The sequence below is a fragment of the Carassius carassius genome, chromosome 38 (assembly GCF_963082965.1).
Source record: "Carassius carassius chromosome 38, fCarCar2.1, whole genome shotgun sequence".
NCBI lineage: Eukaryota > Metazoa > Chordata > Actinopteri > Cypriniformes > Cyprinidae > Carassius > Carassius carassius.
In genome coordinates, this window is record NC_081792.1 from 19,414,166 (window position 1) to 19,440,779 (window position 26,614).

The 26,614-nt window shown below is 38.8% G+C and overlaps 3 protein-coding genes and 1 pseudogene across 4 annotated transcripts; 2 read left to right on the plus strand and 2 right to left on the minus strand.

Annotated features, from left to right (window-relative positions):
- Positions 1–1,371: 1,371 nt before the first annotated feature.
- Positions 1,372–2,540, minus strand: LOC132119504 (transcription factor MafB-like). Its single transcript, XM_059529537.1, has one exon. The coding sequence runs from the start codon at positions 2,341–2,343 to the stop codon at positions 1,408–1,410; it is 936 nt and encodes a 311-aa protein (XP_059385520.1). The 5' UTR covers positions 2,344–2,540; the 3' UTR covers positions 1,372–1,407.
- Positions 2,541–8,702: 6,162 nt separating this feature from the next.
- On the plus strand, positions 8,703–8,819 carry LOC132119767 (5S ribosomal RNA; annotated as a pseudogene).
- A 3,130-nt stretch (positions 8,820–11,949) lies between these two features.
- LOC132119505 (activity-dependent neuroprotective protein a) lies at positions 11,950–17,807 on the plus strand. The gene is made up of 4 exons (XM_059529538.1): positions 11,950–12,516; positions 14,331–14,443; positions 14,584–14,673; positions 14,768–17,807. Exons 2-4 carry the CDS (start codon positions 14,336–14,338, stop codon positions 17,465–17,467), a joined length of 2,898 nt encoding a protein of 965 aa, XP_059385521.1. The 5' UTR covers positions 11,950–12,516; positions 14,331–14,335; the 3' UTR covers positions 17,468–17,807.
- A 2,447-nt stretch (positions 17,808–20,254) lies between these two features.
- Positions 20,255–25,554, minus strand: LOC132119054 (GATA-binding factor 1-B-like). Of its 2 annotated transcripts, none has more exons than XM_059528801.1 (6): positions 25,422–25,554; positions 22,947–23,154; positions 21,899–22,390; positions 21,671–21,816; positions 20,944–21,069; positions 20,255–20,857 (listed from the first exon to the last, which is right to left on the minus strand). In XM_059528801.1, the coding sequence occupies exons 2-6, from the start codon at positions 23,152–23,154 to the stop codon at positions 20,573–20,575; spliced, it is 1,257 nt and encodes a 418-aa protein (XP_059384784.1). In that variant the 5' UTR covers positions 25,422–25,554; the 3' UTR covers positions 20,255–20,572. The 2 variants fall into 2 exon arrangements, with proteins under 2 accessions (XP_059384784.1, XP_059384785.1); XM_059528802.1 differs by having other exon boundaries at positions 25,426–25,553.
- Between the last annotated feature and the right edge of the window lie 1,060 nt (positions 25,555–26,614).

Genomic DNA, 26,614 nt, shown 5'->3' on the forward strand with positions numbered 1-26,614 from the left:
AGCACCCTATTAATTAAAAATCATTCTCACTTATGAATGTCAAGCTACTTTTCATTCTAAACGGGATGAGAAAGAGATCATAAAGCTGTTGCTTAGTGAAAAACTGCTTTTACACCTGTGGCCCTGTCTTGCACAGGTGGCAGGTCATTACAAAGAGGTCGGTCTTGCACTAACTTGCACTAAAGGACCAGTTGACAACAAGGTCAAGGGTTAAAGGCTGTTTTGCCACACATGTTGTTTGGATCCCGAGAGAAGGAGAGTTGTGTAATGCAAAAATAACAACCAGTGCTTGAAGATCTATATGTCAATGTTGTGAAAGTGTATCAGCAACTTATTTAGCTTTTAAAATTTATTTTCATTACCAAAGTATTTGCACATTTTAAGTTTGCATGTTTAAATCTTTTTAATTCATTACAAGTGCAAATGTTCCAAAGCGCATTGTGGTTTAGAGTGTAGATTACTCACTTTGCTCGTGAAGTCTGTCATAATGGGCTGGCCTTTCCAGCTAAATGGTCAGTGTTATTGGAGTTCTTAGTACAACAATTACTTTCAAGAGAAATCAAACAACAGTTCAGATGGATGGCCTTTGCTTTCCTTTTAAGGAGAGAGCAGAGGGCTAAACTTATTTCCACCTTGGTACAATCAGTGCCGCGCAGCTCTTCGCTGAGTCTCTCGAGTCATTAGAAACACAGTTGTCTCAGGAAACAGCCGTTAAGCAAGGTCAAAGGTTGCTGCAAGCAGTCATACCTGTGTACTGGGGTTTTTATGCTCTCATGATATTTTGTGTGTGTGTATAGGTTAACATATTTGTTAGTGTTTCAAGTCAGTCTGTTGATGGGTTACATATAAAACATCTGTGCTATGTATGTTTCGCGCAATAAAATACAGCATGAACTGTGTTCTGGGGAAGTGTAAAAAAACAAAACAAGGGAAACCGAATGACTTTTTTTTTTTTTCAAAAATTTATTCTGGAGGTAACAATGAAATCACAATCGTTTACTCTTCAAGAGTTTCAAGGAACAACTGGAACACATGGTATAACTGATTAATTAAACAAAAAAACACAAACACCAATGCAATGCTTCTATTGCCAAAAAAAGGTAAAATGTCATTTGCATAGCTGAGATGACTGATGGAGACTGTTGTGAAAACTAGAAGATAGAAGATACATTATCAAAACCAGCTTGACATGTCAGAGGTAAAGTCTAGTAAAAACATAAAGTACTGAATAACAGAATAAAAACTTTCTCCTCTGCTGACAGAAACACCTAAAATCAGACTTAGATGGTTTGCTTGTCTTCCAACTGGTTTTTAGGCATGTTTCTGTGGTCAGACCATGTTTTTTTTTTTTTTTTTTTTTTTTGGAAAAAGAAGAAGAAATGTTAGAAATCTTATTTGTGTGCTGAACTATCGCAAAAATTCAGGTGACGATGGATTTTCACAAGAGGGTCCTTTACTCTGACAGTTCATTCCGACAACGAGCCTCTCGCATTTGAGTTTATACGCGTCCCTCTCGCGCACCAGCCTGTTGAGCTCGCGCTTCAGCTGCTCCACTTGCGTCGCCAGGCTCGTCTTCTCGCTCTCCAGCGTGTGTTTTTGCTGAACGCGTTTGTGCCGACAAGACTGAGCGTACCCGCGGTTTTTCAAGGTACGGCGTTTCTGCTTGAGGCGGATAATATCGTCCTTGCTCATGCCGCGGAGGTGTCGGTTGAGATCGCGCACAGACATGGACACCAGCTGCTGGTCGGAGAAGCGGCTCTCCGCGCGCTCGCTGCGCCTGTGGTGCGTCTGCTGGTGGAAATTATGGGACTTTAGGTGCGTTGCGCCTTGAGATGAACAGTCGAGATGCTCCATTAACTGCTCCACGCTTTTGCCTTGCGCGAAGTCTGGATTGTGGCCGAGCTCGGTGTACTGCTGCTGATGATGATACTGATGCATGTTTGGTGCGTGGAACTGACCCATGCTCCTGTATCCCTCCATCTCTGCCTGGTGGAGCTGAGGAGGGTGTGCATGCATGAGATTGGCGCCTAAGGCTTCCCGGACATCCTCAGGTGTCAGTTCAAGACAGTGTGGATCTGCGTGCTGTGGATAAGCCCCCGTGCTCAGGGTCCAGTAGAGATCGTCAGCACCGCTCCTCTGTCCACTCGGGCTGAAGCTCGGTGATGAAGGCACAGAGCTGCACGGGGTGCTCATGGGTGTGCTGGACACGGAGCCTGGTACGTGTACACCGCACTGCTGGATAAAAGAGCGGTCCGGTGCCAAAGCTGCAGACTCCTTCTTCACACCAAACCTCATGTCAAAGTCGCCGTAGTCCAAATTCAGCTGATGCTGCTCCGCCGTCATGATTTCTGCTGATGTTTCGATGAAGTGAACAACTTATTACTGCGGTTCAGGTTTCATTAATGTTCCGACGATCCCACCAGTTGCTAGAAATGAAGTCAGCTCTTTTAGCCACTCTCCAAACAGAACTTTTGCAAGTTGACGCTTTTTAGTTTCAGATGGTCTCTCGGTGAGCAGGGCAGGATGTATGTTGAAAAGAAAGTAAATCACGCTGCTTTAAAAGCGGCCGCGCAGTGAGGCCACGCCCTCTTTCCAGCTGTCACTCTCGCCAAAACAAGTCCAAGTTACTTTTACTCCAAATCAAAAGAAAAAGTAGAATTTTGTACAGTGAAAAATAAACGTATTAATAAGGTTTTATAAAACAAAAATTACAAATTAGCTACCGCACTTTTTATTTTCATGCAGGGTTGATTCTCAGTATTGTGTAAGCCTATTGTTTTTGTTTTAGTCTATAAATTAAAGAAGAACGAGTTACTGTCATGCCTACACACTTTCCAGCATAACGATAACTGTCAAACCGTAGTGACAACTCACAATGACAACAAACATTACGGGATGCAATTTTGTGACTATATTTGTTACTTTTCATAATTGTCATGAAATTATAAAATGTTAATAAATTTGAGCTATTAAAACTTGATTGTCATTGTAAAATGTACTGATACAGCTGTCATCTCCAGCAACTGTGACAAATAATCATAGTGTCATCAACACAAGACCATCATGTAACACATGATACTAAAATTAAAGTAAATAAGCATTAACTAAATAACACAAAATATAAAATGAACTACTATGTACTGCACTGCATTTTTATAGTGTATCATTAGCTTTACCCTTAGTCTGCCTCATTGACAATTTTTGTACCTTTTTGGTGAGAGTGTAAGACACTGCAACTGTAATCTGGTACCGAGAATTAGGTTTTAAAAATAGCTTTAACTGAAAGCAATTTAAGTCAACATGGTATTTGGACCCGAGTCCAAATTTAAGTGATTATCTCAGTGTAGAAGATCCTCAAGAAAGCTCGTGGTATGACTGTGTGTTTCTCTGTTAACTCTTTTACTGACACCATGTGGCCATTGTGTGAAACTGTTGAAATGTTTTCCAGTATCCGATACGGTTGGTAATGTTTACATTTAAAAATTAAGTTAAGACAGCGTCAGAGCAGCTACCTTTTAAATGTTTTGTCTGGAAAGTCTTGGCTGTAAAATCACCCTAAACTTGGAACAATGTTTAAAGTTCTTTTAACAATGGATATCGAGACAGAGTATTTGTATACACAACATGTCACAGTATCGAAAAACTGCTGCCTCGGTTCACTGGATGTTTAGTAAACACAAGAGCACAAATAAAGCGAAGGAAACAAGTGCACAGAAGCAGATACTTAACAGAACATTCATGGAGCTACTGGAAACATTCAAAGTACAATGATGACCAGACTCCAAAAGGCTGAGGTGACGATTACAGGAAAAGTGAAAAGTGACGTGACATTCAGCCAAGTATGGTGACCCATTCTCAGAATTCGTGCTCTGCATTTAACACATCCAAAGTGCACACACAGAGCAGTGAGCACACACACACACTGTAAACACACACCCGGAGCAGTGGGCAGCCATTTATGCTGCGGCGCCCGGGGAGCAGTTGGGGGTTTGATACCTTGCTCAAGGGCACCTGAGTCGTGTTATTGCCGGCCAGAGATTCGAACCCACAACCCTAGGGTTAGGAGTCAAACTCTCTAACCACTAGGGTTAGGCTATATAGCCTATATGTGTGTGTGTGTGTGTGTGTGTGACCACCCTACATATAGTTTGGGTCACAAATTAAATTATTTATATATATTTCATTTTTATACATTACTTAATTATACTTAATTACTTATAATTACTTATACTTAATTACTTAAATATATGATGAGTTTGCACTGTGTAGTTCAGCTGCATTTTCTGACCTCTGGGTGACAGTTGAGAGAGTAGAGTTACCATGACGATTGCAGCGCATCCTCAGACAACAAAGAGGACCGTTAAGGAAACAACTAATTCTTGTCTCTCTCTCTCATTTAATGTCAAGTTGATTACTGCTTACAGTCTTCCCGACTGCCCGGGACCTGTAACAAATATATATATAGAAGAAGAAGCTAGTCCCAGGAGGACATTTACACGACTCTCACCACTTTTATTTGTTGGATATCGAAACATTATTCTGTTATAGTAGGTAGCCTAATAATCTTATTTTTTGTATGATAATGGTTGCTAATACAACTATCTTAGTTTTGAAGATTGTGACATGATAGCAAGCTGATAAAGGACCACAGACACCATTTGCGAATGCACCTGAATTGTTCTGTGGCTCAGGAGCTTTTTTACTGATTGCTCATAAAGATTGACAGAGACTGCTGTCCAGCTTATGCAGCACGGCACATTATTTACTGTACAGTGTACACCAAAAACAAAAAGTATATTAGAAGGTCATGTCTCTTTTCCTTCTCTGTTGACTCATATTAGGACCCGTTTATTTGACTCGTTTCAATGAAGAGACTGTATTTATCAATGTATGCTACCATCTTTTCATCTTTATAGTGTGTGATAAGTTAAAGATGCCAAAACAGATTCAGAAAGGATGACGGCACGGCAAGTTCAAAATGTTAATCTGGTGCTTATTTCTGGAGTATAGGCAATTGCAGTCCTCCCTCATAATGTTTAATACTGACATAATATTTTGTCCACTGTATATATCTGTTACCGAGTCCATTTTATTTCCAGATGTTTTCAGCTACATCCCACAAATTCAGTATACAGTCGTGACCAAAAGTTTTGAGAATTGCATAAATATTGGAAATTGGAAAAGTTGCTGCTTAAGTTTTTATAATACCAATTTGCATATACTCCAGAATGTTATGAAGATTGATCAGATGAATAGCATAGTCCTTCTTTGCCATGAAAATTAACTTAATCCCATAAAAACCTTTCCACTGCATTTCATTGCTGTCATTAAAGGACCTGCTGAGATCATTTCAGTAATCGTCTTGTTAACTCAGGTGAGAATGTTGACGAGCACAAGGCTGGAGATCATTATGTCAGGCTGATTGGGTTAGAATGGCAGACTTGACATGTTAAAAGGAGGGTGATGCTTGAAATCATTGTTCTTCCATTGTTAACCATGGTGACCTGCAAAGAAACGCGTGCAGCCATCATTGCGTTGCAGATAAATGGCTTCACAGGCAAGGATATTGTGGCTACTAAGATTGCATGTTTGATGATCCTATTTATAGGATCATCAAGAACTTCAAGGAAAGAGGTTCAATTCTTGTAAAGAAGGCTTCAGGGCGTCCAAGAAAGTCCAGCAAGCGCCAGGATTGTCTCCAAAAGAGGATTCAGCTGCGGGATCGGAGTGCCACCAGTGCAGAGCTTGCTCAGGAATGGCAGCAGGCAGGTGTGAGCGCATCTGCACACACAGTGAGGCCAAGACTTTTGGAAGATGGCCTGGTGTCAAGAAGGGCAGCAAAGAAGCCACTTCTCTCCAAAAAAACATCAGGGACAGATTGATCTTCTGCAGAAAGTATAGTGAATGGACTGCTGAGGACTGGGGCAAAGTCATATTCTCCGATGAAGCCCCTTTCCGATTGTTTGGGGCATCTGGGAAAAGGCTTGTCCGGAGAAGAAAAGGTGAGCGCTACCATCAGTCCTGTGTCATGCCAACAGTAAAGCATCCTGACACCATTCATGTGTGGGGTTGCTTCTCATCCAAGGGAGTGGGCTCACTCACAATTCTGCCCAAAAACACAGCCATGAATAAAGAATGGTACCAAAACACCCTCCAACAGCAACTTCTTCCAACAATCCAACAACAGTTTGGTGAAGAACAATGCATTTTCCAGCACGATGGAGCTCCGTGCCATAAGGCAAAAGTGATAACTAAGTGGCTCGGGGACCAGAATGTTGAAATTTGGATCCATGGCCTAGAAACTCCCCAGATCTTAATCCCATTGAGAACTTGTGGTCAATCCTCAAGAGGCGGGTGGACAAACAAAAACCCACTAATACTGACAAACTCCAAGAAGTGATTATGAAAGAATGGGTTGCTATCAGTCAGGATTTGTCCCAGAAGTTGATTGAGAGCATGCCCAGTCGAATTGCAGAGGTCCTGAAAAAGAAGGGCCAACACTGCAAATACTGACTCTTTGCATAAATGTCATGTATTTGTCGATAAAAGCCTTTGAAACGTATGAAGTGCTTGTAATTATATTTCAGTACATCACAGAAACAACTGAAACAAAGATCTAAAAGCAGTTTAGCAGCAAACTTTTTGAAAACTAATATTTATGTAAATCTCAAAACTTTTGGCCACGACTGTAGACCTTCCGCCTGTTCTGATGTTATCTAGAGAACTTAACTACTATTAATTTCTATAACTTGAAATGTAAAGAAAAAAAAAGGTTTGAGGTCAGTAAATTGAGGAATTAAAACTTTTATTCAGAAAGGATGCCATTACCAGTGAAGTGACAGTAAATACATTTCTAATGTTACAAAAAAAAAAGATCATAATTATATTTCAAATAAATGCTGTTGTTTTGAACTTTATATTCATCAAAGAAACCTGAAAAAAATTATAATGGCTTTCACAAACTATTAAGCAATTTTTTCAACATTAATAAGAAATATTTCTTGTGCACCAAAGCAGCATATTAAAATGACTTTAATTTAACTTGGTCATCACATGAATAAATTACAAACACCATGATAAAACAGTTATTTTAAATAGTAATAATTGTAATAATAATTTCACAATATGAATGTTTTTACTGTATTTTAATCAAATAAATGGAGCCTTGGTGAGCATAAGAGACTTCTTTCAAAACCCAAACTTTTGAACGGTAGTGTATTTGTAAATGTAGAAATTAACATTTACCTACAGTCATAAATTCTGTAGAAGTATTTTCATTATTAGTTTATTATTAGTCTCTTTCAAACATGTTTTTTCAGAATTCATGTATCAAAAATGTATCTGTTGCTTTTTAAAAGTCTGATTACAAGCAGAGACTCCATCTTCCAGCTGAGACAGCAAAAGGGAGTGGCTTATGAACATTCTTTCCCTGGTTACATGTTAATTGATTGGCTGTTACAGAACTAGAGCATGGTATCATTCAGCATGGTAAGAGCACAATAGTGTGTGTTTTATTTCACCATTAATCAGGTCTAAATGCACTGCTTATTAATTTAATCTAATGCAACATACCCGTGTATAAAGCGATGACTTCTTCAAGTAACATTATATCTACAGTGAATTTTCTATTTCAAGTTTTGTCTTGCTGTTTCACTCTGCAGTCTCTCTGAAGCACCACTTCTTTGACAGTGGGCTGCTGTATCAATTCTGCATTAACTTTCGCCGGTGACGCTGTCTTTCTGAACTGTTGCATGAGACAGAGAATGAAGAGGTTGAATGTAAAACACACCAAAGCCAAGAAGACCAGGCTGACAGCCCCTTCACGCTGCACAAAACTCTTCCATGTGAGGACAACAGTTACTTCTTATCTGGTAGCAAAATCTTCTCAAATACAACAAATATATTTCAGTGCTATGATATGGCGTGTTAGAGCTTGAGATGGTGCTTAGGCAAATGGCCCAATTAAGCCAGAGGTCAGCCCCTCTGGAGTAATAAAGCAAGTGTTAAGTGCCTTGCTCAAAGGCACAGCATAATGAGCTCAGTAACTCTCTATTTTCATGGACACCCATACATGTAACCTGCACCCTTTGTGTCAGCAACCCAGCTCCTTAACCTAGGGTTTCTCATTATTTAATGTTACACCAAAGGCCCCTTTTCATAACCCCAACTATTCATGGATCCCCTGACATGACAAAATTTAATACAAGAGCACCATTAGGCCAACATAACCATTTGAGCAAATGACTGATATATATTTCTAAGTACTAATATAATATAACAGGGTCAGTATTACCTTTTTGTAATAATTTTATTCAACAAAGATGCAGGAAAATTGACAAAAAAGAAACTGTTCTAAAAAATAAAAATAAAAAACATTAAGCAGCACAATTGTTTCCAACATTGATAATTATAAGAAATATTACTTGAGCACCCATTTAGCAAATTAGAATGATTTCTGAAGGATCATGTGACACCAAAAACTGTAGTAACGGCTGTTGAAAATTCAGCTTTGCCATCACAGGAATAAATTACATTTCAAAATATAATCAAATAGAAATTTCAAATTGTGCACATTTATTACAATATTAGCGTTTTATTGTATATTTGATTAAATAAAGTCAAATAAAGCCTTGCTGAGCATAAACCCAAACATTCAAATGGTAGTGAAAACCCATGTATAAACTTTTCTAATTCATAATTCCTCCGGCAGCCATATCACCCTGGAGCCCAAGACCGGTTTCCCACTGAAGCTAAGCAGGGCTGAGCCTGGTCAGTACCTGGATGGGAGACCTCCTGAGAAAACTAGGTTGCTGCTGGAAGAAGTGCTAGTGAGGCTAGCAGGGGGTGCTCACCCTGTGGTCTGTGTGGGTCCTAGCGCCCCAGTGTAGTGATGGGGACACTATACTGTCAACAAGCACCGTCCTTCGGATGAGATGTTAAACCGAGGTCCTGACTCTCTGTGGTCATTAAAAATCCCAGGATGTCTTTTGAAAAGAGTAGAGGTGTGACCTCGGCATCCTGGCTAAATTCGCCCATTGGCCTCTGACCATCATGGCCTCCTAACAATCCCCATATCTACTGATTGGCTTCATCACTCTGTCTCCTCTTCACCAGTAAGCTGGTGTGTGGTGGGCGTTCTGGCGCAATATGGCTGCCGTCGCATCATCCAAGTGGATGCTGCACACTGGTGGTGGATGAGGAGATACCCCCAGACTATGTAAGCGCTTTGAGTGCCTAGAAAAGCGCTATATAAATGTAATGAATTATAATTATTAATTAATTCTGATTTCTAATTCCAGCTCACACAACTAAGGATCTAAAAGTGCCTACAAATGGACGACGTGGAAGTTTGACCCACCAGCAGCATAGTTCACGTGGATAGCCATTCACTGCTTCCCTTACCACTGCCCTTGCAATTCGATGCAATCCTACATCAGGTTATAGGAGAGCATTTGCATGCTTTTGAAAATCTATTACGGGCATAATCTTTATATTCCAGAAGAAAAGCATTCTAAAAGTCTATGCAAAAAATGTAGTGACATAAATCTATCAGTTTCTAATGTAGTGACTGATAGAATGTGTATTATTGTGTATTATTTTTGACAGTGCTGAAAAGACATGTAATTGCGAGGACCTATTATTTCTATCTCTATCTTTAAGTCATGCATACATCATGATTAGCTGGGCACGCAAAGAACCTTGAACTACAGATTATGTGAGTTTTATAATTAAAGATCCCAGGTGATGCCCTAGGCTGGGGCTTTGTAGTACGAGGAAAATCACCTTGTTATGTCTCTATATATATATATATATATATAGAGAGAGAGAGAGAGAGAGAGAGAGAGAGAGAGAGAGAGATTTAGGTGAAGGATGTGCAATATTTTATCTCCATATACCATTTAAATCTTCCAGTATGTCAACATAATATAATAAAAAATATAAACACACACACACACACACACACACACACACACACACATATACATATATATATATATATATATATAAGCATTAAATTTTTCATACTGATCCAGTTTCATATCTGCTTATAGGGTTGGTTCTCCATGATAAGAGGTGTAAGCACTATACAGTCGTGGCCAAGTTTTGAGAATTACATAAATATTAGTTTTCCAAAAGTTTGCTGCTAAACTGCTTTTAGATCTTTGTTTCAGTTGTTTCTGTGATGTACTGAAATATAATTACAAGCACTTCATACGTTTCAAAGGCTTTTATCGACAATTACATGACATTTATGCAAAGAGTCAGTATTTGCAGTGTTGGCCCTTCTTTTTCAGGACCTCTGCAATTCGACTGGGCATGCTCTCAATCAACTTCTGGGACAAATCCTGACTGATAGCAACCCATTCTTTCAAAATCACTTCTTGGAGTTTGTCAGAATTAGTGGGTTTTTGTTTGTCCACCCGTCTCTTGAGGATTGACCACAAGTTCTCAATAGGATTAAGATCTGGGGAATTACCAGGCCATGGACCCAAATTTCAACATTCTGGTCCCCGAGCCACTTAGTTATCACTTTTGCCTTATTGCCTTATGCTCCATCGTGCTGGAAAATGCATTGTTCTTCACCAAACTGTTGTTGGATTGTTGGAAGAAGTTGCTGTTGGAGGGTGTTTTGGTACCATTCTTTATTCATGGCTGTGTTTTGGGGCAGAATTGTGAGTGAGCCCACTCCCTTGGATGAGAAGCAACCCCACACATGAATGGTGTCAGGATGCTTTACTGTTGGCATGACACAGGACTGATGGTAGCGCTCACCTTTTCTTCTCCAGACAAGCCTTTTTCCAGATGCCCCAAACAATCGGAAAGGGGCTTCATCGGAGAATATGACTTTGCCCCAGTCCTCAGCAGTCCATTCACTATACTTTCTGCAGAAGATCAATCTGTCCCTGATGTTTTTTTTGGAGAAAAGTGGCTTCTTTGCTGCCCTTCTTGACACCAGGCCATCTTCCAAAAGTCTTGGCCTCACTGTGTGTGCAGATGCGCTCACACCTGCCTGCTGCCATTCCTGAGCAAGCTCTGCACTGGTGGCACTCCGATCCCGCAGCTGAATCCTCTTTAGGAGACAATCCTGGTGCTTGCTGGACTTTCTTGGACGCCCTGAAGCCTTCTTTACAAGAATTGAACCTCTTTCCTTGAAGTCCTTGATGATCCTATAAATTGTTGATTTAGGTGCAATCTAGCCACAATATCCTTGCCTGTGAAGCCATTTATCTGCAACGCAACTTTTCCAATTTCCAATATTTATGTAATTCTCAAAACATTTGGCCACGACTGTACACTTACAGGGACTGGGACATATTCAATATTCCAATATTCAGATTAGTGGTCATCCAATATGTTATCTTCACTAGTTTATCCTTATATTTGTGATGAAATGAAAGTAGCGACAAATTGTTGAGTGAAACATTAATGAAAAAGAAAAAAAGTAGGGCAATGATTTGTTTTTATACATTGGTTGTTGATTGGATGGATCATGGAGGCAGATCTGAATGCAAGCTTAAATACGATTCGCCAGGCATGGTTTAAGAAGTGAACTAAATGATTAGAGAAGTCTGGCACACATCAGCAGAGAAAAGTGTGTAAGTTACGAGGTCGAACTTAAAAAAAATAAAACATATTTATTGTGAACATAAACATTCACAATAAGATCAATAACATGGGTTTAGAAAATAGGGTGAATTTTTATTTCATGTCAACTTTAAATTATTAGTTTCGGTGCCTTCAATCCTGAATATGTATGAGCAAGTGTGAACATTGAGTGATTCTGAAAACAAAAACCACTTTGTTTCTAGTTCATGCTCAAATATAGTTATTTTTAATCATAAAGATACCCAGATTAATATGTGTTAGTGTTGGACTGGTAGATATATGACAGTAGTCTTGTATATTTGACCCTACCACCAGCATCACCGCTGATGACTGGACCAGCACTAATCTGATCACTAACACAATATCATACTCTCAAATGAAGTGTAAACCCAAACGATTATAACTTAATCAAGAACAAGACCTGCGATTCTTTCGTGAACCAACGACTTGAACCTACTTGGTTAGACTTGAGCGGCGGTGATGAATGGTCTCCAGACATCAAAGTGGCCCCTTTTGAACTTTACACAAATGTCATTTCCGTTTGCAACCGTCCGCCATTTTGAACAGGCTGGGCTGGTTTGAGGAACGGAACAGTAATGAGAGAGAAAAAGTCTGTTCTGTGCCCCGTGCTTGTAATGAATTGACATAACAGCCTATTCAAATCGTGTATTGAAGAACAAGCTCATGGAGCGGACAGAAGCTGCCCTGTAGTCTGTATAAATCCAGCTGAAGACACAAGGTGCGGATTCGGGATGAGTTGCCGAAATCCACCGGCGGCAGCGGCGCGGCGGACTGCAGCATCTGCCGAATAAACCTCCATCTGTATCTGGCGTCTCATCCTAACTATTATTTTGGCCTGAAAGCAAATCGCTTGAAGGGAATTCCATGCGAGACCGTGAAGAAAAGCAGGTAATGTGTCTTTAAAAACGTCTGCATTTTTCTCTTTGTCATCAGTGCTTTTGTGTGGAGTTCAATGAGCACATCAAGCATCCCGTGTGGCTAAGCTAACGGGCTAACTGCATGTATGTGCATGGAGTAACAATTGCCTTTTTATCGCTAAACTAAGTTTGTTTTAAAATGAAATTATACATTTGAAGTAATTCCCTCCCATTGGAAAGTTGATACGTGCTGGGCAGGGCAACGCCAGCGTAACCTGTTAAAATAAAAGGGATATTTTGTTGAGACCACTAAAAAGGCCTGCTGTGGCCTGTATTGTTGTTTAGTGGAGTGGCATTCATATGAACAGCCTTCCCAGTTACAGGGCTGCATGTATGCGTTTTGTTTCAGGAGTCAGAGTTTTATAAGGGAGGTTTGTTTACATTTTGCATTTACAAACTCTATCACACCATTGACCCTAGTGCTGGATTTCATTTAGCATAACTGATCGTCATTGGCTTACTGTATGCCTAAGGATGAGGATGTTAAGTCCAATGACAAGTTGATAGCACTAACGTCACTTTTATAATAACTGTACATTTACATTTAAATGTATTTGTTGTTTACAAAACAATATTTGACGTGCACAATGACACTTTAAGATGGGTTTGTACCATAAGCTAGAACAGAAGTAAACTGCAGAAAAGATAAGTGAAGTTTTTAAAACGGTTGTTAAGTATTTGTGGAAGATGTGTCAGTTGTATTTTTCATTTGGTTAATGTATGCACAATTACATACTGATTGTTTTGTTGGTCTCAGTTTTTTTTAAAAACATGTATCTTAAATAATTAATGTATTATTAATTAAAAAGTGTAACCTGGTTGAATTGTTTAATGGAATAATGGTTAGTTCACCTCAAAAAGAAAATCATGTCTGTCATTTACTCACTCTCATGTTCTTCCAAGCCCATAAGACTTTTATGTTTAATTTATTTTTCCTCCACTGTAAGTCAGTTCACCTGAAACTTAAAAAAAATGCACATACATAGAGCACAGTAAATATGGTAAACAGAATCCCAACTATACTCGATGGACACATGAGAACAAACCTCACTGGTTCTTGTGGATGCTCAAACATGCTTATGTGTCAAGAACAAACCTCATTGGTTTTCATGTTTGAATCAAGGTCCATTTACCATATTTGATGTGCTCTGTGTGTGTGCATCGATCATAAGCCTAAATTAAATCTGTTCATCATATAAAGCAATTGTGTCTATTCAGAAGACTTGGATAAACAGTTTGATTGATTTGGATTACTTTTACAAACTCTTAATTATGATTTTGAAGCATCAAAGTTTTGGTATAATGTACTTTCGAGACCGAAATCTCAGATTTAATAAAAAATGGCTTTATTCATGATTCAAAGATGAATGAAAATCTTATAGATTTGGAGCGACATGTAGGTCAGTAATTGATGATATACTTTTTTTTTTTTTTTTGCTGAGCTATCCCTTTAAAATTGTTTAATGTGATGTACGCTCTCATTAGGCTAATGAAAGCTGGGGGCCTATATGTTGAAATCACATGACCAGCAGATTTCTGCTCATGTTTATCCCTGTAGCCCCTCTGTTTTGAACACCTACACTTGTGGAATAAGTTAATCATGGTTGACTGCAACTAGAGCATTTCTACAATGGTATTAATAACTGAAAACTACTGCTTTTGAATGATACTACATTTATATTGCATATAAGTGCATAAGTCTAAATTGTTCTGCACAGCATAAATAGTAATCGTTTATTGAAATGTTAACAACTGAAAGCTTTACTAAAATCCTTCTTTTCTTAGAAGAGATGTTTCAGCTTCCAGTGAATAACCTCACTCGGCTGAGGAAGGCCAGGAAAAAAGTCAAGAGACTGCTGAGTGACATTGGGCTTGACTACTGCAAAGAGCATGTGGAGGTAACTCTTCTTGAATTATTATTTTGTTTCCAAGTCATATTGAACATCAAATACAATATCATAACACACAACTTTTGTGATAATGCATAAAACTTAAATCTTTGCTTCATTAATGTTATTTTCTGTCCATTTTCCTGTAGGACTACAAAGATCTTAGCCCCAGTGATTCTTACATAAAACAATTTTACCTTGACATTTGTATGTGGGATCCATCTTGGACAAAGTCACAGGTATGTCACCCATAGCCACTGCAACAAAAGTCCTCAAAGCAAAATATTTTGCATTGCGAAAACATTTTGTAATTTGCTTTTTCAAATGTTGCAGGACTACAGAACAAAGCAGTTTTGCTGCTCAGATTGCCCGTTTGCCTCCAAATACTTCTCTGCCTACAAAAACCACTTTCGCAATGTTCACAGAGAAGACTTCGAGAGCAAGATCCTTCTTAATTGCTCCTATTGCACATACAGTGGGAACAAGAGGACACTGGAGGCCCATGTCAGGCTCTTCCATATGCCTCACAATATTGTGCGTCAGGGTTTCGCTGGCCCTCACGGAGCACCAATTGGAGTTAGGGACGGTATGCGGGTAGACAAGCCCTTTTTGGGTGATCGAAAGGAGCTCCCGGTGTACTACTGCAAGAAGTGCACCTATCGAGATAGACTGTACAATGTGGTGCGCAGGCATATCTACAGGGAGCACTTCCAGCATGTAACTACACCTTACCTGGGAAAAAACTCAGAGAAGCAAGAAAACAGTGTAGAGGCCCCTGGCAACAGTCATGGGATTCACTGCAAGAGCTGCCACTTTACACCTCGTTCTTATGAAGCACTGGTGCAGCACGTCATTGAGTTCCACGAGCGCATTGGCCATCAAGTCACCGCTATGATTGGGCACACCAATGTCATAGTGCAGAGGCCCCAGGCGAACTTAATCCAAAGAGGCGTTGCAATCACTCCTGGTGTGCGTCCTCAGACACCTCAAATGAATCGCTTCAATGTGCCCAAAATGTTGGGGTTACCTGTCGGCAACCATTTCAAGCAAACCCTTGCAGGCAACTCCATGCTTGGTCACCCAGTACGCGTAACACTACCTGATAAAGCTTTTGTGTCTGGTGCGGTCTCTCAGTCACACACAGGAAAACACCTGGGCAGCTTTGGAGTACATGGTGCTATACATCTTAATGCCCAGCCGGCTTCTTTCTCCCCCTCTTTGAAGAGTCTACCTCTCTCTTCATCCGTGCATGCTGCTGCTGCCACGTTGACGTCACTGCAGGCCAAGAAAGCTTCAGCCAATGCTCTGAACACCTCACAAACACAAAAGTGGAAGATTTGCACCATCTGCAATGAACTTTTCCCTGAAAGCACATATAGTGCTCACTTTGAAAAGGAACATCAGGCGGAGAAGGTGAGGGCGATGGCTAAATACATCATGAAAATTCACAACTTTACAAGCAAGTGTCTGTACTGTAACCGTTACCTACCTAGTGACTCTTTGTTGAACCATATGCTAGTGCATGGGCTATCGTGCCCCCAATGCCATTCCACGTTTCACGAAGTTGAGAAAATTGTAGCACACAAGCGACTGGCGCACCCCAATGAGCCAGGGGATCCGCCAACTGGTTCTCCTCTTACATTCGATCTCACACTTCAACAAGGAAGCCCCAAAAATGTTCAGCTTATTATAACCACCTACAACATGAAAGAGAACCCTGAAGCCTCTTCAGCTGCCAATCAACCACCACAAAACAGCGCCATGGCAAAGCCTGCAAAGATGGCTACAAAGCAGCAAGATACTCAAATTGATTCTGTGGTCCGAAACATGTCCCAGTCTTCGGTGTCGCAAAAGAAAGAAGTTGGGAAGACACTCTGCCCGCTATGCTTCACTATTCTCAAAGGTCCCATCTCGGACGCCCTAGCCCATCATTTACGGGATCGTCATCAAGTACTCCAAACGTTGCACCCTGTAGAGAAAAAACTAACTTACAAGTGCATCCACTGCCTGGGAGTGTACACTAGCAACATGACTGCTTCCACGATCACGCTCCATTTGGTGCACTGCCGAGGTGTTTGCCAAACCCCTAAAGGCACCAAGCCCATCACACCTGGACTGCGTTCACCTGGAGCTGGGTCTCTCAAACATGAGTTAGTCACCCCAGATGCATCTGACCCCAAGAGAAGGAAGATGGTAGACCAGTCTAGCTATTACCCTACAGTCTTTGTTGAGAAGCCAGAGGAGCCAGTCGTGTTGGCATTGGATCCGAAAGGTCATGGCGACGAATCCTATGAAGCACGCAAAGCTTTCCTTACAGCTTATTTCAATCGGCATCCCTACCCTTCCCAACGGGAGATCGAGAAACTTGCTGCAAGCCTTTGGTTGTGGAAGTCCGATGTCTCGAGCCATTTTGCCAACCATCGGCGCTCATGTGACCGAGACTTTGTCTCCCGCAAACCTGCTGTGTTACTAGGTTTTAACATGCGGGCCGTAAGCCAGCTCAAGCATGACATGAGCTTTGATACCAGCTGGCTGTTTGAAGTCAACGATGACGAAAAAAGCGGATTCTCAAAGACCTCAAGATTCAGGCTGAAGTCTCCTGTTGGTTTCTCTACAGACTTCAAGGGGAAAAAGCAGCCATTAAACACTGGACAAAGTAGTCAAAGCAACTGTGCCTTCAAGCCATGCCCTGGATCATCCTCAGAACCTATTGCCATTGACTCTGACAGTGATTCAGAGCTGGAGGTGATGCCTAGTGAAAATCTTAATCAACAAACTGTGGCGCTAAGGCCTTCAGTAGTTCAGTCCCAGACAAAAGAGGCATTGCTGCGAGAGAGCTTCCGTTGCGAAAGAGATGTCAGGGGTAGCAGAAGTTCTCCCAGACTTGGGCCAAAAAGTCTAGATGGCTCCATTTCTAGTTCCAGTCCTGACGAGGCGACCTGGTCAGGCAGCATGCCTTCTGAAGAGAGCCACTGCAGACCAGCAGGACGATTCGAAGTAAAGGGGAAGAAAGTTGGGTTGCTTGGTAGATGATGACTTAAGGTGACAGTCCCCTTTCTCTTCGATCTATCCATGCCCAGATTTTGGGTCCGAGCTTTTACCTCACATTTGGCTGACATTGAACGTTATTATATGAACTGAGTAAAACATGTAAAGTTGGATGAGTTATGCAGTTTTACTGAACGTACTGTTTACTCAAACAATTCTGCTGTCAGAAAAGCAGAAAAACTAATATACTGTATACTGTTAATTTTTTTCCAACCAATCCGTAGTCATTGGTGAGGTTTTTTTTTTCCTTCTTTTTTTTGTATACTGTTTTCTGTATTTAATCATATACTTGTTGGATTTGTAACAAAATTGATAGGTCTATTGTTTTTTTTTTGTTTTTTGTTTTTAATTCAAATAAAAACAAAAGTGTAATTTACAATCAAGTGCTTCGATGTGTTTTTTTTTGTAAAGAATTCAGAATTCCATGATTATTCTTTTATATTATAAATAAATTTATAACACACAGACCACTATTATAATTGGTTTTGTTCAATTAGTATTAGAATCTCAGCAAATAAACATCTCTTATACTTGTTTTATATATTTATTTTGCTTTATTTGAGAACTCAGTTGTAACCTCTATCTTGACTATTGTACTGACACCACACTGCCCTTAGAGGTCACTGTCTATAAGATCAATGTCATTCAAACAGATTATAATTTACACGTTTATGGCAACTGCATCTTGCTAAATCAATTAAAAACTTTAATCTACAACAGTCCTAAAACCTGTTGATGGTCATGCTAGCTTGACAAAGCCTTCTAGTTAAATAAAAAAATGTAGTTTTCCCACTTTTATACAATTTCGAGATGTATTATGCAGAATTTACATGGTGCTATTGCATTCATGGAGGGCATGGTTGCTCAAGATCTTTATAGAAAATATGTAATGTGCACTGATTCAGTAGAATTTTTATAAAATATTTGGTATTTAACATAGGGGGTTTGTATTAGCAAGTATTGTAGTGAAGAAGGAGAGACGGAGGCACATGGACTGTAACAGATGTTTTGTATTTGCTCGGCTGGTCCTGTGGTTGCTAATCTCTTACAGTCATTTGTCACCATTTCCCCAATACATGGCTGGCCGTCCCAGCCGATAAACTCAGTGAGGACAAAACAAAAAAAATAAATAAATACCCACCTGCCACTCACAGTTTGTTAGTTCAACATTTAAACGTCTTTTATGGAAACGCCATATATGTTAAGTCTGTTTTTATTTATCAAACTCTTAATATTTGTACATCAATGTTTTAGGGATATGAAACTGCAAAAGTCTGAGAAAAGAGAGATTTATTAATTTTACAAACCTGTGTCTGTGAGCAGTGTTAATATTCAAGATTGAACGTCTGGCAGTTTGTGCAAGCCTTTGCAAATTGTGACTTTTCTAAATAACAGGTCAACCAGGGGTCAGGATCAGGTGGCGTCCACAGATATTCATGATTCCCCTTGAGAAGTGAACGTTCATCTCTTGTACATGACTAATGATCAATCATGCAATGATTTGCCCCTGGTATATGCAAGTATGCCAATAATTATGCCGTTTTTGTTTTAATGTATCCATAAAATATACTTGAATATACTTGTGCTTGAGTTATAGTTGCAATTTTCCTCTAAACTGCAATGATACAAAAAAGAAAGAAAGAAACTATAAACAGATTCTATGTTAATGCCAAGGCTTTCAGTGTATTAATGATAAAATAATGTTTATTTAAATTTCAGAGATGCATTTAAACATTTTCAGTCTTGTTATTTGGAAGCGGATCCTGTGGTTAAAGGACAGTAAATGTGATTTCTGGAGATGCTGAGGAGTTGAGAATGTTATGAATATGATAAGGTATCACTTTCACAGCAGTCTAAACTGAACTGTCCCAACACCTTGCGGAACGGTGGTTATCGAGTGTAAATGCTAAGTGGTAACAACTGAGTAAATTACTTGTCTTTTTTTGTATGTGTAGGTCACAGAACACACAGGTCAAAGGTCACTGTAGTATGTCCGGGAATTAATTCATATGATATAATTAATTTTCACTACTGAAAATACTTAATTAACAGACAAATCCAGTACATACTATGACAGTATGTGTATATGGATACAGTCTGATTGTTTTTCAAGATATCTTGGTTCTTATGTTCTCTGTGAGAATTCTGTGCAGGTGCATTTATTTTGCCAGCACCTGAACATGCAGTTGTGTTTTGGATACAGATATAACAGTTTTTCCGTCTGAGCTAAATTTAGGACCTGTCTCAAGTGGAACCTTGGTTAAATGTTTTTTGCACCCTCTGCCAGCTTTATGGAAAGTGTTTCATTTGCATGTTCATGCTCCAAAAGCAGATCAATTGTCAAAGTCTCTGCAGAGTGAATGAATGGACAATGACACTATTATTGCATGGCTGGAATGACATGAAGTCCAAACCACAAGGTCTAAAACAGTTTGCAATAATTAAAAACCATCACCACATAGAAAAATTTAAAATGATCACCTTAAAGGTGTGTGTGTGTGTGTATATACATACATATATATATATATATATATATATATATATATATATATATATATATATATATATATATATATATATATATATATATATATATATATATATATATATATATATATATAAGGTAAACTTTGGTGTCAGTAAGGGGTAACTGAAGCACATAAGACAAAAACATCAATCAACACATCTAAAGCATTTATCAGTGCATTATACTGAACATATATATATATATATATATACGTATATATAGTTATTTCTTTCGACCTCGAAACATTTAATTATAAGACATTTATTGAACATCTTAAAAGAAGTCTAGTATGATTCTAGCACAAACAATAAGCCATAAAATCAAAAATATTTACATTTGTCATTATAATATAGCTGACAGTTTTAGTTTTACTGTTCCACTATTCAAACTACATGACAAAATCAAATCAGTGACAAGCTGTTAGAATGCGCCTCTTATGGAGCAGCTTTAACGCATTTTCTTTTTACTTAAAAAATGTGATGGAATGCATTTATGCAAGAAATGTGTTAACTATAGGTACAGCGTAATGTACATGCCTCATTATGGTCCTATACAAATTTCCTTCACACTAGTGTGGGCACCATGCCAGAGTTTGGGTGGTGGGTGTAGGGCAAAGTTGGAGAGGAGTGCAAGGTGGAAGGGGTCAGTAGATGAGGGGTGTGACTGTAGGACAGGAGGGGTCCTGGAGTCAGAGAGTAGTGTCCTACATGCTCATCAGAAGCTCCGATGTAAGACATGTCAGGGTAAACCTCTGAAGCAGCACTCTTTTTGCCCTTCTTGTTTCTATTAGACACCTTGCGATTCCGCGTCTGTATACCATCCTTCTTCATAGTTAAAGGCCTGTTGACCTGCAGAAAGACATAGCGGAGATTTCAGGTTTGGCAGTTACAAATTTTTTTCTTCTGATGAATGTAGTATGAATGAGTGCACTCACATTGTGCAGTTTAAAATAAAGGCCGCAGGCATTGCATACAGGCTCGCCGCTGGCATTGCGTCTCCATAGTGTTGTAGTACTCGTGTGGCAGTTGGCGCACTGCGTTCCAGCACGTTTGCTGACAATCTGACACAGATGCAAAGTTTATTGTCACTAAACTGTATATGAACCCCAGATAATGAATTAAATATGACTCAATTTAAAGACATTCATGATGAATAAAAAAATGACAAAACTACTATAAGTACGGTATATCCAGCTTTACTTGGATACAAACAGTACGCTTATACCGTAATGCAGTAAATACTATATAGCAAATCTCGGCTATGTTATTGTTAAATCCTTTGAAAATGTTAAATATATTATTTCTCAGCGATATATAAAAAGTTGGATCTTTACTGCATACAGTACATACAGTATGCTCACATAAAGCAATATATATATATATAAAGTTGGATATATAAGATTGTTCAACTTTATCTGCAGAAATACAGTATATTCCTGTAAAAGCGATGCATACTATATCAAATCTTAACTGCTAGGTTTCTTATATTGTTGCAAAATGTAAGTTTATTATCACCCACCTCTAATAGGCAACTAAATGCAACTAGGCATGAAGGCATGAATATATTAAAATATAATAAACATTCATATCATGCTTTTCTGAAACAATGTGTACTGTGCAAATGATATATAAATATATATATTTTTACATTGTTTTACATACCAGCCTCTTTTTTGGTCTTATGAGGGGTCTGTTCTGGCCATTCATCTTATGGTACAGTCCGCAAGCATTACAGAGGTAGTGGCCCGTCCCATCTCGACGCCACAGAGGAGTGGCAGTGGCACCACAATTTACACATTCACGTGCCTCTGCCAAATTCAGCAGTAATTATTATGCCAAATCATCCATGATTTTAAAATTCCCAATAGATTCTAGAGGAGATATACATACCTGGTGGCGAAAGTCTCATCTTGTTACAAAGTTTGGGTGAGTATGATGAAGGGCTCATCCAGGGTCCCACGGCAGAATAGAGGGCCGCTGAACTATAGTCTTGTGATGTGGTCATGTACGACCCGTATGGACCCAGCATGTGCGAAGAAGGACCATACACACCTCCAGCAGCTGAACTCAGATTGAGAAAGCTGCTTCCGCTTCCACCCATTGGACTCAGGCGCTCGGCTTTCAGGACTTCCTGAAGCCTGGGACTTTCCTTCCCATCGTGGCTCGGGGAAGGGAAGCCATCTTTGGGGGAAGGGAAAGATGGGGTAGCGCTGTTGGGGTAGATGGACGTGGAGGTGTGAGGGTGTAGAGGCGTCTTTGTGAATGGACTGCTTGCCCAGACAGTGGATGTGGGGTTGTAGGAAGAGTTTAGAGAGTGACCACCAGAGTTGTCCAGCCACTGGATGTTTCCCAGAATTGATGGCGAGGAGTAGACTTGGCGAACTATTTCAAATTAATTAAAAAAATGAACACATTTTGGCACTAGTATAGCATAGTATTCATGCTTATAGTGAAAGTGAAATATGTTTTTAACTTTTTGTCTTTCCAGTAACAGTTGAACAACACTGGACACCACTGACCTTCGTTGTATGGGCAAAAAACAATGAGAAATTGTGTTCCCTGGATTAATGATGACATACTTTTAATATTTGGATGAGCTATCCCTTTACATTCTTATTAATAAAGGTTCTTAATTGGTATCTATGGTTTGATGAAGAACCTTTAATATCTTTGGTGCCTTTTCATTGCACAAAGGTTCTTCAGACTCTTAAAATTGTTCAACTGTTCATTGCAAGGTTCTTTGGGGAACCTAAAATGGTTCTTCTATGGCATTACAGTGACAAACCCTTTTTGGAACCTTTATTTATTAAGAGTGAATGGTGGTGTGGAACACAGTAAATGGTTGCATGTCTTCATATAACTCCTACTGATCTTTTATTATATTTGCAATGCCATTGTGATGCTAGTGATGCAGAAACTGCAGCAGTGAGGAACTCACCTGGACTGTGTCTATAAGACGATGAGGCTCGACTCTGTCCACTCGTGGAATAATATGATGGCAGTAAGTCAGTCTCAGAGTTGGAGTAGAAAGCCTCATCATCTTCGCTGGGTGGCAGTAAACCAGGCTCTGTGGTGTAGTTTGCCAGTGGGTCTGGACTAATCAGGCCGGGGGACAGCCAACGGGACTGCTCGGATAAGTTCTCCATCTTTCATGTGGGAAAAATAATGTTCAGACTCGCAAACCATCTATTTACGGTATAGTGAAGTGACATTCAAATAGTGAAGTGACATTCAGCCAAGTATGGTGACCCATACTCGGAATTTGTGCTCTGCATTTAACCCATCCGAAATGCACACACACAGAGCAGTGAACACACACACACACACTGTGAGCACACACCCGGAGCAGTGGGCAGCCATTTATGCTGCGGCGCCCGGGGAGCAGTTGGGGGTTCGATGCCTTGCTCAAGGGCACCTAAGTCGTGGTATTGAAGGTGGAGAGAGAACTGTACATGCACTCCCCCCACCCACAATTCCTGCCGGCCCGGGACTCGAACCCACAACCTTTCGATTGGGAGTCCGACTCTCTAACCATTAGGCCACGACTTCCCTTAAAGGAAAGATTATTAAAAGGAAAGATTATAGGAAAGATTATTAATTTATTTGAAATTTGAGCACATTTTTAAAATGATGATTGCATTATTAATGTTAACAGGTAATAATATAAATGAATGCATTCAAAATTCTAGACAAACATTTTTCTCAATTCTTGTTAAATGATCAACTGCCATAAAGATGGATGGGAATGCTAACAGATAGCTAGACAGGTATTGTAGACCTCCTTGGTTCACACAATACTTTATTAAGGTATCTAGACAGTACGGCCGGTCACACTTCCCTTTTAAAAGGTTCTCATTTGACTGTAGCAAAAAGTCAAAACTAAAAATAAATCAGCATGTACATTCATAACAGCTAGCATTAGCTCACAACAACGTTTACTCCCTTAGGGGAATTGACTATTAAAAGATTAACAGAAAGACCATAGCATTGCATTTGAAAAACAGATTAACTGTTGAACAAGATCAGTATTGATTTGTATATTTGTCCTGAAAAAAAAGTTTATTTTTGCTCTAGAAGCGTCAAATTTTATTACATTTAAAATTACATGGTTTTTTATTTTAAATTAGAATGTCAAACAAAATGTAAGCACAGAAAGTAGTGAAAATTTTTTTAGCATTATCAGAAATATTTTTGAATAAATCATCTTAGAGCTTTAGTCTTTATTGCACTGATAAAGAAAGCCTTTCCACTTTAACTTTCACTGGCACTTTATGCATTCAAGGCATTATGTGTTTTTATTTATTAAGGACCTCATTTATTTTATTATTTATTCGCTTGAAGTCTAAATTTAAGTTTAATTAAATTAAACACCCTCAGACATTGTAACTTAAACTATAACATAAAATATATTCACAAATATTGACAATCATATTTGACAAAGGGATATAATGGAAGAAATTACCATAAATAATGTTGAGTAATCTAGTTGAGTAATTATGAATAGCATCCTATTCTCCCGATAACTGTAGCTTATCATTATAAGTCTGTAATGAATGCACATACTGAAAATGTCAGACAGAATTCAGTCCATTTTCTGCATATTAGCATAATGCTGTGCAATCAATTGAACAATGTTGAACAAAATTTGAATCAAAGTGTGAATGAGGCGTTTCAACTGTGAAGGCACTGGCAGTTACGTGTACTTTGGAGAAATATGCGTTTGCTTTTCAAGTAGTTCTATTAGTTTAATATTAATACCATTAAAATGTTATATATAAAATTTGTATTTAATAATAACAATATTATGTTACTATCATTCTTTTTATTTTAATATGAATCCGTTATGAACATTCAGAATGATGTATTTTTAAAAACAATTACAATACATGTATAAAGTAATAAAATGGAGAAAAACATAATTGGAATATTTTTACTTGACATTTAACTAAGAGGTAACAACTGATTCTGGCCACATTTTTCATTTTCTTTGTATTAAATTATTGTTGCAGTATAGTCTCTTAAATATAATAAGCAGTAACTTACTCATTGTATGATCTTCAACACTGTTTTAAAATGTGCTGGTTATAATAGCAAATAATAATTGCCCATTTATATGTATACAATTTCATAAAATATATTGCAAACAGTACACACATTTATTTATTGATTTATATGTTAATTGATGGATTAAATTGTTTTCCTTTTAGGCTGTCTGGACTCTGGACTGGATCTAGACCATAACAAAACTTTCTGCACATCAGAAGTATATCAAATATTTGGCAAATATTAAAGTATTAAATACATTTAAAGAAATACTCTCTTCTTTATCTAAACACAGAAAATAAATTTGTGAGTACAAAGCCAGGTAATGTGTTGTGAGACACTTTTTCTGGCACTGTATGGAAGAACTTACCTACAAGTGATGTCTTGAGTATCTTGTTTATCAGGTGAGTGGATTCACACCACCGCACAGATCATGCAGGACCTCTAAGGAAAGACAGCGTAGTCTGGTCCTCTGCTCGCTTGCTTATCTCCCTCAGTCTTTGGGAACTAGTTAACTTCATTTGAAATGGTAGGGCACCAATGGGTGGGGTTGGGGTACTTCTTTGGACACTCCTACCATACGGCCATGCTTAGAGTTTTGAATATTACATGGCAGATCTGGCTGGCACAGCAACTACGTATAGATGAGTTTAACAATGATGGTTTGTACAAATATTCTTAATAATTATGATTGGCAAAAACATGATCCTATATCCTATATATCCTATTCAGATCTCAAAACTTTTAATCAGTTATTCAGCTTTCTGGTTCACAAAAACGTCTGTAAGATTTTAGCAAGACAGCTTTTAAAAGATTTACAAAGATATAATTGACATTTGATTAATATTAGTAGAGGTTATATAAAATTACCGGTTGTATACATAAATACAGATAAAGAGGCAAATCCAACAGTTCATTGTCTGAGAAAAACCCACAAAGAATATTAGAAACCCTAGTTTACAACAACCATAAAAGTATCATTCATATGATTCAAGCACAATGATAAAGGTGCAGTTCTGTGAAAAAAAAAAATCATAGAGCAAGCAAGTTTTCTTTTGGCACACATACAATAAATCTAGAAATTAAAAGAGCACAAATTAGTAACAAAGACTATTCCAAATGGAAACGGTGACTATGAACAAAGCAAATGAAAATGCAAAAGCAGTTTTCCCTGGTGCAGCTCAGAACAGTAATGCAAATCAACTCAAATGCTGCAATCATGGTCAGAGATACGGACGCAGAATGGCCTGTCTGAGCACAGGACTTAGACTGTCACTGTCATTTGACAGTCAAAACACTTTCAACTTCCCTCCACCATTGTGCATTTATCATTTTCAGGGAAACTGGGAAGAGATCCAGAGAAGCAAATCCTTCAACAAGGGACAGGTTACTGATTTACATAAGGCTCAATTTTAGAACTTCAGGATGTAGGCCAATACACTGCTGCATCAAAAAAAAAAAAAATAATAATAATAAAAAAATGATATATATATAATTTTTGATATACTCACCCTCATTCCAAAGTGTACATTCCTAACAACTGACTTTTTTTCCCCTCAGTGG